The sequence below is a fragment of the Podarcis vaucheri genome (assembly GCF_965113315.1).
Source record: "Podarcis vaucheri genome assembly, chromosome: 17".
NCBI lineage: Eukaryota > Metazoa > Chordata > Lepidosauria > Squamata > Lacertidae > Podarcis > Podarcis vaucheri.
This window is the reverse complement of record NC_138755.1, coordinates 14270086-14283188: the sequence shown is the minus strand read 5'-3', so window position 1 is coordinate 14283188 and position 13103 is coordinate 14270086. Positions and strand designations below refer to the sequence as shown.

The window sequence follows — 13103 nt, the reverse complement described above, 5'->3', positions numbered from 1 at the left end:
TGGCAGCTCAGTATACAGGGATTTTTGTAAAGTATAGGGAAACAAATGAGCCTTGTCTCGTTGGTTTGCCCGTTGTCACCAGGGTACGGATATGTTTCAGCACGCAATATAGACGGGGGAGAAAACTTTATATTGGCTGCCATTTTGAACAGCACCAGTGTCTTCAAACTGTCCCACCCATCAAGGCAGAGGTGTCTGTGCAGGTTGTGGTGTGTGAAAATTTTGTTCTCCCTTCTGCTTTTCATACTGTATCGAGAAGATGTGGCCCTGCAAATACGTATTTATAGTGTTACAAAGTACTGTGACCTGTTGAAATAAAAAGAAGAAAGAAAATACCTATGCATTTTCTACCATATGACTGGGTAAGAGGAATATATATATATTGTGATATATGTGATGAACACATCGGACTACCAAGCAAAACTATCAAATCTACTCCAAGACCCTACCTACCAACCTATAAAAACAGATCCCACCACCTATCTGGAAAAAACCACCAAATCCAAAATAAAAGCCTCTCCTATCAGTGAAGAAATCCAGCTAAGAATCATCCCCAGAGAAAAATCATCCAGATGCCCCAAACTCTACGGTCTCCCCAAGATACACAAAGAAGGAACACCACTCAGACCAATAGTCAGCTCCATAGGCTCACCTCTACAAAATCTCGCTAAATTTCTCGCTAAGCAACTTCAGCCATATGCAGAATCCATCGCTTCACACGTTACTAACTCCTTCCAGTTCATAGAAACAATAAAGAAGCAATACCTACATCCCGATGACCTACTTGTGAGCTTCGATGTTGTATCTCTCTTCACTCAAGTGCCCATTAATGAAGCCTTGACAGCCATTCAAAACAAATACAATCCCCCCAAATACATCCTGGACCTGACCAACCACTGCCTAACCAACACGTACTTCATCCACAATGGACAAAGATACAAACAGATAGAAGGAGCACCTATGGGATCACCCCTCTCACCGGTCATCGCAAATTTGTACATGGAACACTTTGAAACCAATGCTTTAGACAAGTCAGAACACAAACCCAAACTTTGGCTCAGATATGTTGACGACACCTTTGTAATTTGGCCACACGGGAAAGAAAAACTAGACAGCTTCCTCACACATCTCAACAGCCTACACCCCAAAATACAATTCACTATGGAAATAGAAGACAACAACCAACTCCCCTTTCTTGACGTCCTAATCTACAAAAAACCTGATGGCTCCCTAGGACACACTATCTACCGGAAAAAAACACACACCAACCGCTACTTACATGCACAATCACACCACCACCCTGCACAAATAAACTCCGTAGCCAAGACTCTCATCTCCAGAACCAAACGCCTGGCTGACAAAGACCACTTGACAACTGAGTTACAGAATCTCTCAAATGTGTTAATCGCCAATGGATACCAGAAAAACAAGGTTACGAAGCTAATCCAAAAAGAAACACCCCCCAAAAACCAAGACACAGAAGAAAACAATGGCATGGCCCTCCTTCCTTATATCAAGGGCACTACAGACAAAATTAGCAAAATCCTCCATAAACACAATATCAAAACAGCCTTCTGCACCAACCAAAAAATAGCCAATATCCTCAGAAACCCAAAAGACAAAATCCAGCTGGAAAACCAAGGGGTCTATGAAATACCCTGCAAAGTCTGCCCAGCCACGTACATTGGACAAACAAACAGACGAATAAATGCACGTATCGCAGAACACAAGAATGCCGTCAAAAAAGAAGAAAAAACTTCCTCTCTTTTCCAACACATGAAAGAAACAGGACACGAAATTAATTTTGCAGATTCCAAATTGCTCTTTAACATGGAACATCACCACAAGAGAATAATCATGGAAGCCATCGAGATAGAGAAACACCCTCACAACATGAACAAGCGTGACGACACGTCCCGCCTGCCAGACATCTGGAAATTAGCCCTCCCCACAAAAACCGACACCAGAACCAGAGGCACACTGAACGCCGTCACCAATCAACCACACCAGACCCAAACCCAGACCCTCTCCACAGACATATTACAGACTCCATCCAGCAGCCAAAGTATAGTGGCACCTCCGGATGCTGCACCCCCCTGCAATCCCTACACAGATCTGGCTGGCACTAGGCACAAAATCACAGCTCGCCCCTATACACGAAGCCAAGCCAGAGCACAACTAAATGCAGCACAGCCATCTTCTCAGAAAAACTCTTCACAAGCTCAAGCGGTCAAGACACGAAAGCTTTAGCAACTAATCTACACTTAATGACCCACCCAGTGGTATTCAGAATATCACTCATGAAATCACTCAAGATATCCCTCAAGTAATTAAGGAACAAAAGAAGAAAAGGCACACTAATCTAGGAACTTCCTCTCTGCCCAAAACGTTGGAGGCTATACACCACACCCCTCAACAGTATTTATAGGAACTCAAACACCAGATTCTGCTCTGTTCCAGTAACAAGAAGCCGAAAGCACCAGCCTGAAGATGACGAGTGAGACCTCGTCGAAACGTCGCCCAGACACCCCGACCCTTACACGGGAAGACACCCGAAGACACCAAAACCTGCATTCCTGTACTGCCCCAATTACAAAATCTGTATCCTACAAAGGTAAGCAAAAATAACAAAACCTAAATTTAAAAAGAAAACAATATTTATTTGCGCTAAACCAAAGTATTGACATGGTTTCCCGTTAAATTCTCAAATGTTGGTTATTATTAGTGCACTATTGCCCTTGAATATACAATAATATTCCTTGAGTTGGCATTAGAGTGCATGTAATGAGCGCTCACACCTTCATTTGTGGGCGCCCTTTGTGGGACCGTGTGCAACACCTTTGCCGTCTAAGGTGGTGGTTTGAGGCCTTGGGTGGAATCCTTTATCTTCCCTAAATGATAATGTAATTTTGAGTTACGAACGCCGCATGCGCAGAAGCGCTTTGTTGCGCCATGTGCAGAAGCAGCACCTGCAGATATGGACTTTTCGGGGTAAGTACAGACCCCTGGGACAAATTAAGTTCACATCCAGAGGGTCTACTGTACCTTCCATTTCCCATCCCGGCCTGACCTTTTCCCATCAAAACAGACAGAATAGATTTACTCACTCCTTTGTTTTATTTAGAAATCAACCGGATCTGCTTCTATTAATCAACAAGCCCTTCCTCAAATAGGACACTCTCCGGGGAGAATGCGATGGACTCCCTTTGTCTTTTACATATTTGCACTTCCAAACTGCACCTACTCTGGCTTCCATCTGCTCCTGGTTATCTGCATTCAGAAAACCAACCTTAATTGATGCCCTCACCACAAAGCTTTTCATTTGGAAAAGCCTTCGCCACATTTTATAGACCATCTTTTGGGCATGTCGGTGCTCTGTTTTGATTCCAGTGCCAGCCTATACTTGTCTACTTGGAAGTAAGCCCCATTGATGGCAGTGGCGGCACTTACTCCTAGATAAGTGGCAATAGGATTGCAGCCTTAATATAGAAACAAGCCTTCGGATCCAGATTCCAAGCGAGTCTGCAGAATGGATGTGCCTTCTATTTCCTTCCCTGAATAAGAAGGTGAAAGAGCTTTAATAAATGGTCTGTAGCACTTGAGAGCTTAAATCTTTAAAAAATTGCTTCTTATTAAGAGTCTAATGGTTTTTAAATGTAAACACAAAGAACATTTGCCTTCCAAGCATGACTATCCTAGTGGTTTCTCACTTCACTAGAAGCATATTACGCTTTCCAGGCCATTGACTTACAGAAGATCACTCAAGTCTAGGCAGTTCTTTGTATGGCATCTCAGTTCATTGATGACTTTTATTTTGGAGGTTGTGTTCTGTTTTGTTTTTGCATTTTGGCCAAAATGTAACCAATATCATACAAGGAAGGAAGGAAGGGAAAAATACGCAAGTTCCAAACTAAATACTAATTATTAGCCGCTAAGTTGCATGTGCCCAGGTAAACATGCAAATATTTATTTTGTAGTAAGACTGAGACAACAGTACAAGGCTTAGCACATTCCTGGGAGATCAGTATTCATAACTCAGTCCACCAGCTGTGGACTAAACCGGGTGGATTAGCAGGCAATTCTTGATTTCCTTATTTTTCCATGAAACGAGAAAACAGTAATGACCAGTTGGGAGAAATGAGAATGAGATGGAACCAGCCTGTGCGTTGTGGCAGGGCTGCCTTTTGGGTGGTTTTGAGGCAGAGCCCTGCTCCACGCTTCAGCTGCTCATGCCTCCAATGCCTAAATCTCTTACAGCTTCCACCAATTTTCCAGATGTCGCAAAGGTGAGGAACAAAGGACATCTCTGAACGAGCTGTGCCCTCTCGTAAGGCGAACAGAAGCAAAAGAGAGCAGGGCTTCTGTACCTTAGTAGCTGAGTGGAAGGGGCAATTTGGGGAGATTCAGCTTGTCATAGCGAAGAGTAAAGGTCCATCTGCTGGAATTAGGGTTGCCATCCACCCCTAGAAATACGGGAGTGTGCGTGTGTTTGTGTGTCCCTTGTTCTCCTTTGGACTTCAACCAGGACAACTTTCCCCCCGTATTTGAGCTCCCATAATCCCTTGCCATCGGCCATGTTGGCTGGGAATGATGAAAGTTGGAGTCTAGCAAGGTCTGGGGGCCATGACTGCACCCCTTCTTTAGGGTTTGTGCATGGTGTAAAATCTGAAGAGTCGGTTCAGTGGCGACTGATGAGGCCAGAGGTTGGTGGTCTGGAAACCACAGGTCTTGCCACTGGCAGGAGTAATGGATGGACCACGCTGATTCATTTGTACCATCCCAGTTTTGCCCCTCCCAGCAGAGGCATGGGCAACACAGGAGATCAAGTGAGCACCTTAAAAAGATGGCGCAAGTCTCTTCTACCGGCTGCCTTTGGGTTCAGCAAATAAATTTGAGATTTCTCTCCATAGTTATCTAAACTGAAGAAAGGGAGGAATCTCCCAATTGTGGCCCCTCCAGGGCTCAAAGCATTGGGGGATGGACGGACTTGTTTTCTTATCATGAATCAGAAGGAAACTGTGTGTGGATGGGAGTCGCCAATGGAGGCAAGGACATTCCCTTCCTGTGGGACAGACTATGAGGAATTTCTCATTTGGAACAGGTTCCTTGCCTCGTTTGCACTTGACCGTTGCCACTGAAATGGGTGGACATCACAGGGGCTTGCTCTGAGAATAAAAACAGCTTTCCACACTTAGAAAATACTGTATTTTCTACAATGGGAACTTTGCCTGTTTTTCCGATCGTTGCCAGGTCGAGTTTCCAGCGGTTGCAGTGCAGAAGTCTGCCTGAAAACAGAATTTGGGTCATTACCACCATTCCTTACAAGTTCATGCCTGATTCTGCCAGGTTGACCACATCTTTTTAAGCAACTTTGTGCAATCTGGCCTCTGTCAATCAATGGAGTCAACGGGAGGTGAATTGTTCCGCGTTACCTTTTTAAAGGATCTTAGCTTGGCGTTGGCCCCCCACTAAACGACAAGCATTCAGAGTGGAACAAGTCCTGATGGTTTAACGCATTGAGGGCTCTCAGACAGCCTCTCCTGTGATTTAGCTTTTTCCAAAGGACTCGTGGTGCACTTGTCTAGCGATGCATTTTGCTAATTACACCATAGATTTCCCCGGTGATGAATAAGTGCTGAATTAACACAGGAGCTTTAATGTTTCGCTTTCCCTATTATTGTTGTACAAGGAGCCGTGCGGCAGATGCCGGCCGTTAGTTACACAAACATTAGTCTTAACGATTGGCCATTTGGATTTGGTGACAAACGGCAGCTAGGTGGAAATCTGAGCCTCAAACCAATCAGGAAGTTAATGAGGAGAGAAATTACCACGGCAGCTTCCCCTTAATTACATCCACGCCAGGCGGGAAAGGAGTGCCATTGCGTGGATCTTGACTCATCAAAGGTGAGCAAGGTCAGAGACCCCTTTGCTTTGCTTTTTGTATCTAGTGGAGATGGAAATGTTGCCAGTATTTCTTGCACTGTATTAGTTTTCAAATTCTTCCACTATTTCATATCTGTTTTTATTTTTCATTTTTCCGGAGACGGGACACTTGTGGTTTCGTTCCTGCTTTTCTTTTTCCTTGCCCTCTGCTTGACAGCAGATCTACACCAGTTTTGGTCTGTTTCATATGTCATCACAGCAGCAAGATTCCTGTTTGATAATAGCAATAATTTTATTATTGATACCCCACCCACCTGACTGGGTTTCCCCAGCCACTCAGGGCGGCTTCCAGCACATATAAAAAGCGTAATAAAACATCAAACATTAAAACCTTCCCGACACAGGGCTGCCTTCAGATGTCTTCTAAAAGTTGTGTAGTTCTTCATCTCCTTGACATCTGGTGAGAGGGTGTTCTACGCTGCTCCAGCCCCGAACATTTTCCTGCCTGAAGCAGAACCCAAATGGCACCCACTCCCCAGGACAAACACTTGAAAAAGTCCTGCTGCAGCATTCATACACTTAATTCCTGCTTCCCTTCCTTTCCCCGACCATTGCATGCCCCTTCTCCATTGCATGGTGCCACCTGAAGCAGATTGCTCCACATTGCCACATGGCAGGGCCGGCCCTGGACTCCTCTATTTCTTTGCCCTGCACCCTTTCCATGTCAGAATGGGCAGCCACTGACACACGTCAGTGTCTCCACGCATTTCCTTGGTCATTCCAACCATGATGGGAGTGGCAGAAATCTGCAAATGGATGGTGGTAGAGAAACTATTACTAGTGGTGCTCAACACATCGTGGTGAGGGTCATGTGTTTATTAATGTGTATCCCATCTTTTAATCCCGGTGCAGAGAGAAAAGACCCCTTTCTGATTTCTCTGCACTTTCAGAAGATTTGGGAGAGAAATGGATCTTCCTTTCTCTTTGTGCTAAAGTTTGGAAAAATTGAAAAGGACAGTAATAATAATAATAATAATAATAATAATAATAATAATAATAATAGTTGTTGTTGTTATTTATACCCCGCCCTCCCCAGCCGAGACCAGTCTCAGGGCGGCTAACAACCGATATAAAAACAAATTGATTGAAATACAACTTAAAAACAAGATTAAAATACATTAAAACATTAAAATGCAACCGCCACTACTGCAGGAGTTTTGATGTCTGTTCATGTTTTCCATAGGGGAGTTGTTAGTTGGCAGAGAGGAGGAGAGTGGCTGGATCAGGCTCTGCCGCTCATAGCTGTCAACTTTTCCCTTTTCTTGCAAGGAATCCTATTCGGAATAAGGGAATTTCCCTTAAAAACGGTAAACGTTGACAGCTATGCTGCCACTGTCTCGGCCTCCCTGCTTCCCTCGCCGTCTTCTTTCTCCACAGAACTGTTGGCCTCTGTTAGCACCTGCCGGAAAACTTTTAATTGTGTTTGGATACCGATTTTATTATTGTCCCTGAAGTTTATTGCTCTAAGGCGATGTTGGTTTTATCATCCTTCTGCCGCTTACGAGAAGTTGTTCAAGTGTTTCTGCTTTCTTCTGCTGGATAGCTTATGTCAATGTTACTTTTATGCAACATGCCTTCTAAATGACTTACAATGTTTTATTTTGCTAAAACCAGCAGGGTAGGATGAATCGGAATAAATAAATAATCATAATGGAACATTTTTTCCTCATTCCGTTTATATGTGTGGGAGGAACCTCTTTAATTGAATCACGCTAATAATAATAATAATAATAATAATAATTTATGTTTATACTCCGCCCTCCCTGGCTAAAACCGGGCTCAGAGCGGCTAACATCAAACGTACAACACATTAACATAAAATCAGGCAATCAATTAAAATACATCCTAAAATCAGATCAGGAAGTTGAATTGAGGTTGGGTTGGGGGTTTTTATATTCCTTGCACAATTCACAACCTGCTCCTTGTCCTCATGCCTTCTTAAGGAGAGGTCTGGGGCTGGCAGTTATAACTATTAATATTATAACTAGTTAAATATGTATACTGCCCTATATCCACAGGTCTCAGTTGCTAAGTGAGAGTCAACTTGTTTATTTTCTGGTGGAAATTTTGTGATTATAATAGGTACAAGGCAAGCAGAAACCTTGTTCCACCTTCAGGTGCCATGCTGCGAGCAAATTCATCTTCCTTTCATGCAGCTGTTAAAAGTCAGAGGAGCGCTGCTGGCAGCAGAAATGTGGCAACCCTTAGCAGGGGCAGACTGGTATTTCATCGATGCACAAATGTGGTGCCTCCGCCTGTCACGCTCCGTTCTGCCCATGCCGTGCCATCATTGCCACGCCCTGTAGTGTCCCCTAGGCTTAGTGCCCAGAGCGGTGGAACCAGTCACGCAGTTCTGCCTCTGCCCTTATCCTATTCATCAATGTCTGTGGATAATAATACAGTGGTACCTTAGGTACCTAAGGGACGCGGGTGGCGCTGTGGGTTAAACCACAGAGCCTAGGACTTGCCGATCAGAAGGTCGGCGGTTCGAATCCCCGCGACGGGGTGAGCTCCCGTTGCTCGGTCCTTGCTCTTGGCAACCTAGCAGTTTGAAAGCACGTCAAAGTGCAAGTAGAGAAATAGGTACCGCTCCGGTGGGAAGGTAAACGGCGTTTCCGTGCGCTGCTCTGGTTCGCCAGAAGCAGCTTAGTCATGTTGGCCACATGACCCGGAAGCTGTACGCCGGCTCCTTTGCCAATAAAGCAAGATGAGCACCGCAACCCCAGAGTCGGTCACGACTGGACCTAATGGTCAGGGGTCCCTTTACCTTTACCTTAGGTTACATACGCTTCAGGTTACAGACTCCACTAACCCAGAAATAGTGCTTCAGGTTAAGAACTTTGCTTCAGGATGAGAACAGAAATCGTGCTCCGGCGGTGTGGCAGCAGCAGGAGGCCCCATTAGCTAAAGTGGTGCTTCAGGTTAAGAACAGTTTCAGGTTAAGAACGGACCTCCGGAATGAATTAAGTACTTAACCCAAGGAACCACTGTAATAATAATAATAAATTTTATTTATACCCCACCCTGCCCAGCCAAGGCTCAGGGCGGCTGACACCAAATATAAAAACAATCGATTGAAATACAACTTAAAAAAACAAGATTAAAATACAACATTAAGTGGCGTAAGGAGGAGCGGAGTGGCCGAGGTGGCAGACTGGGAAACAGTCTGACCAATATTTATGTATGCAACTATAGCGGCAAGGTTATTGATTGCCAAAAATTGGAAAAGGCCTCTCCTCCTCGCAGAGGAGGTGTATTCAGCTCCCTGCTCCTGATTGCTTCTGCTGCCGCGGCCAAGCCTCCCAGCCGACCAATAGGACCGGCTGGTGGGCAGGGCTAAATGCATTTAAACAGCCGCAAAAGCAGTCAGCTCCCAGTCTGTTCCTGCTTTCTTCGGATCTCCCGCACTCCCTCCCTCTTAGGTCAGCTTATTTTTGCATATTGACCTTGCTATGGACTTCGGTTGGTTGTCTTGGTTGTCCAAGGGGCCTGGTAGGACATTTTTATCCATTTGGCAAATTGGCACCAGCCTCTTGGTTTTTTCACCTACCTCCTAGCAATTCGTCACAACTTTCTGGTATTGGCGGTTAGGCATTGGAATATGTGTGCTGTGTTGGAGGATTGGGTATGCGCCATCATCTACCCCTCATCTTTTGGGTATTCCGTTAAAGGAATACGGCGGTCATGGATCCTGTCCGATGCCCTGCTGGTGGCTAGGGCCATAGCACGACCCCTGGTGACATCAGGGGGAGCTTCCAGTTGTATTTGCATCAGCAAGCTCCTCCCATTGGTTGTTACTCTGATATGACTCCCAGCTGTGTGGGGTGGAGTCTGGTATTGCTGTTTTATCCGATGGTGGCGCTGTGGGTTAAACCACAGAGCCTAGGACTTGCCGATCAGAAGGTCAGCGGTTCGAATCCCCACGGCGGGGTAAGCTCCTGTTGCTCGGTCCCTGCTCCTGCCAACCTAGCAGTTTGAAAGCACGTCAAAGTGCAAGTAGATAAATAGGTACCACTCCAGCAGGAAGGTAAACGGCGTTTCCGTGTGCTGCTCTGGTTTGCCAGAAGCGGCTTAGTCATGCTGGCCACATGACCCGGAAGCTGTACGCCGGCTCCCTCGGCCAATAAAGCAAGATGAGTGCCGCAACCCCAGAGTCAGCCACGATGACCTATTGGTCAGGGGTCCCTTTACCTTTAAGCCAATACCACTCACATGCTGTAACCAATAAAAGTTGTGGCCTAATTTTGCCCATTAACCTAAAATAACGTGTCTGTGTGTCTTATTATAATCCTGGAGGGTCCTCAACTCAAAAGCAGCAGCGTCCCAACTAAAAAGACTGGTTATCTAAAATGATGGAATGCTTCCATATTGCCGAACTAACAGGGAGGATAAGAGGAGATATGGTACAAAAAGTGAATAAGGAGTGGGCTATCTTTAAGGAACACATCAAAAATTATGTGGGAAAAGTAGAATTTCTGGCAGATACTGAGTGAATCCAGAAAACGATTAGAGTGAAAGGAGAGGAAAGTTAAGATAAAAGAATAGATTAAAGAAATAATGAAATGCGTTTAAGCTAGTTGGAAAAATAAAATAGCGTAACAAGAACGGCTGGAAGTCAAGTCGCTTGGTGGGTGTCTGTGTGGGGTAGGTGTGTAGGTATGTTGATATGTATAGTATAGGTAGGTATTATATAGAACAATGTAGGTATGTTTTATGTTATGAAAATAAGGTAGTATGTTGTGTACATGTATTGTGTATTGTGTAAATGTACAGTGGTACCTCGGGTTAAATATTTAATTCGTTCTGGAGGTCCGTTCTTAACCTGAAACTGTTCTTAACCTGAAGCACCACTTTAGCTAATGGGGCCTCCTGCTGCCGCTGCGCCGCCGGAGCACAATTTCTGTTCTTATCCTGAAGCAAAGTTCTTAACTTGAAGTACTATTTCTGGGTTAGCGGAGTCTGCAACCTGAAGCATATGTAACCCGAGGTACCACTGTATATGTAAATGTATATGTATGTGTTTTATATGTTAATAAAAAAATACAAGCCGTGCATGCATGACAGGGTGGCAGTTGGGGGGTGTCCCATCAGGGATTCTGCACCGTAATTTCACAGGGATGATTATGGAGGGAAGGAGGCGGGCTTCTTCTAGCCACGTTTTCATTTATTCCGTAGAATGGTTCTCTTTTTTAAAAAACAAACAACAACAGTGGGTTCCAAAAAAAAAGGTGTTGTTTTGTATAGCACTGAATTTTTTAGGGTCCCCCCCCCAATTAAAAATGGTACTTCATCCAGTCACACAGCAAACAGTAATTAATGTTGTGAGCTGCCTTGAGATCTACATAAATGAATAAAAATTAAGAATGGATAGATTAGTCTAGAACAGGGGTGTCCAACCGGTCAACCGCGATCAACTGGTTGATCCCCAGGAGGTTTGGGTCGATCGCGGGCTCTTTTTCGTTTGGGGGGGCAGAGGATCCAGCCCCACCCCCTCGCCCCGTCCTCCATTCGCACATGATCGCTTGAACGGAAGACGTAGTACTCGCTGTGAACTGCCCCTCTAAAAAATATTTTTGACTTGAACCCCCCCCAAAAAAAAGATCAACAACTTCGACTTTCCCCCCTTTCCCCCCTGAACGTTGCCTGATGACATCTAGCCTACTCTAACATGTCAGTTTCTGTTTGGGTTCAGAGTGGCAGGAGAAGATAAATTGTTTACTAATATCCTTCCTAGCAAGTTCCTTTACTTAGCAGAGTTACAATCCCCTTTTACATGCACAGCAGATGGCTGGTTTTAGGCTCGTGTGAACTTCTCACTATTATACAATTCAGTCTGTCTCAGATTGAATTGTACGTTCCTGGTAAATTCCCTTGAATCCCTCTTAAAAGAATAAAGACGCCACAATCTTACTCAAAGTCAATAAAAGAAATTTACTTACATCAGTTCACAGTTGGATTGCTGAAGGCAGTTACAAATATGTACATGTGGATCTACCCCATATGGGGGAATAATCCCAGTGCTTCTGCTAGATGAGAAGCTAGCAGAGCAGTCCCAGCTAAAAGCTGGTCAAACAAAGAAGGAGGTAAAAAAGAAGGAAGGGTGCTGCGCGACTCGTCCTTTCATTACCTGGACAGGTAAGGTCACGCCCACCTTCTATCACAAGCAAGAGGAAGGATGCTCCAGCCAGGAGGAACAGGAAGTTTCGACTGGCTGGACCAAACATTCCCCTGCATGTCTTCTCTAGCATTACAAGGAATGTTGTACTTGACTGCTTCTCATGGATCACATCCCACAGGATGAGCATGGCAGCAGTCACTTGCAGACAGGTGCATGTGACGACAGAAGAGATATGTGGATGGGAACCCGCCTAGGAAAGGACGGCGGCTCATCACTCCATGCTTTTGGGTGTATTCGTGTAGACCGTCACTGATCTAGATCGCTTAACTATGTGTTCCCTTTTTTTCTCCCTCCCCTTTATTCGTTGCTTCCTCAGTATTTTCACCACCCAGTAGTCAAGATTCTGGCTTGGTTTCCCTTTCCAGCAGCTCTCCCATCAGCAACGAAAGCACCAAAGCTGTGTTGGAGTGCGAGTCGACCTCCGATTCTGGGACCTTCACTGTTCATTCTGTCATGGAAGACGGTGAATGAGCAGCTCTGAAGAAGCTCCTCCTTCGACGTCTTGGGAAAGTACCTTCTTGTTGAGATGTGTTTGGTTTGGGATGATTGATGCCGATGTAACCGTTGAGAAAACGTTGAGTTTATTCCCTTTGTATTGTTCCGCACAATGTGATTTGCAACCTCTTAGTTTAAGGACGCAAGTCTTTCCCATTAGGGGGCCCCTGGCAGTTCCTTGGGGTTAATCCTAGTATAAAAAAGATAATACTTTGCAGATAAACTGTGATCAAAGTTAAGTGAATGGCTAAGCTAGTTACATAAGCTAGATTTCTACAGCGCACAAGAGTTAGTTCTTCGACAAAGACAAGATAAAATTGTAAAAAGGGCTTTCGGTATGATGAAGATTTTAAGAAATTGGCAGAAAGGTTGATAATTCTCTTATCACAAAATAATTCTTTCAACTTTTATTTTTTAATGACAGTAAAACAGAATGTGCAAGTCAGAGTAATGTTCTAGGATTTACAAACCCCTTCATAAATGCTGC

The 13103-nt window shown here is 44.6% G+C and overlaps 1 protein-coding gene across 1 annotated transcript in view; it reads left to right on the top strand.

Annotated features, from left to right (window-relative positions):
* Positions 1-13103, top strand: part of DMRT1 (doublesex and mab-3 related transcription factor 1) — a 64863-nt gene that overhangs the window by 51338 nt on the left and 422 nt on the right. Inside the window, exon 5 of the mRNA XM_082205095.1 lies at positions 12438-13103. This exon is cut by the window's right edge and continues 422 nt beyond it. Within this exon, the coding sequence (XP_082061221.1) occupies positions 12438-12592 (155 nt within the window). The 3' untranslated portion in view covers positions 12593-13103. The remainder of the gene's footprint in view (positions 1-12437) is intronic.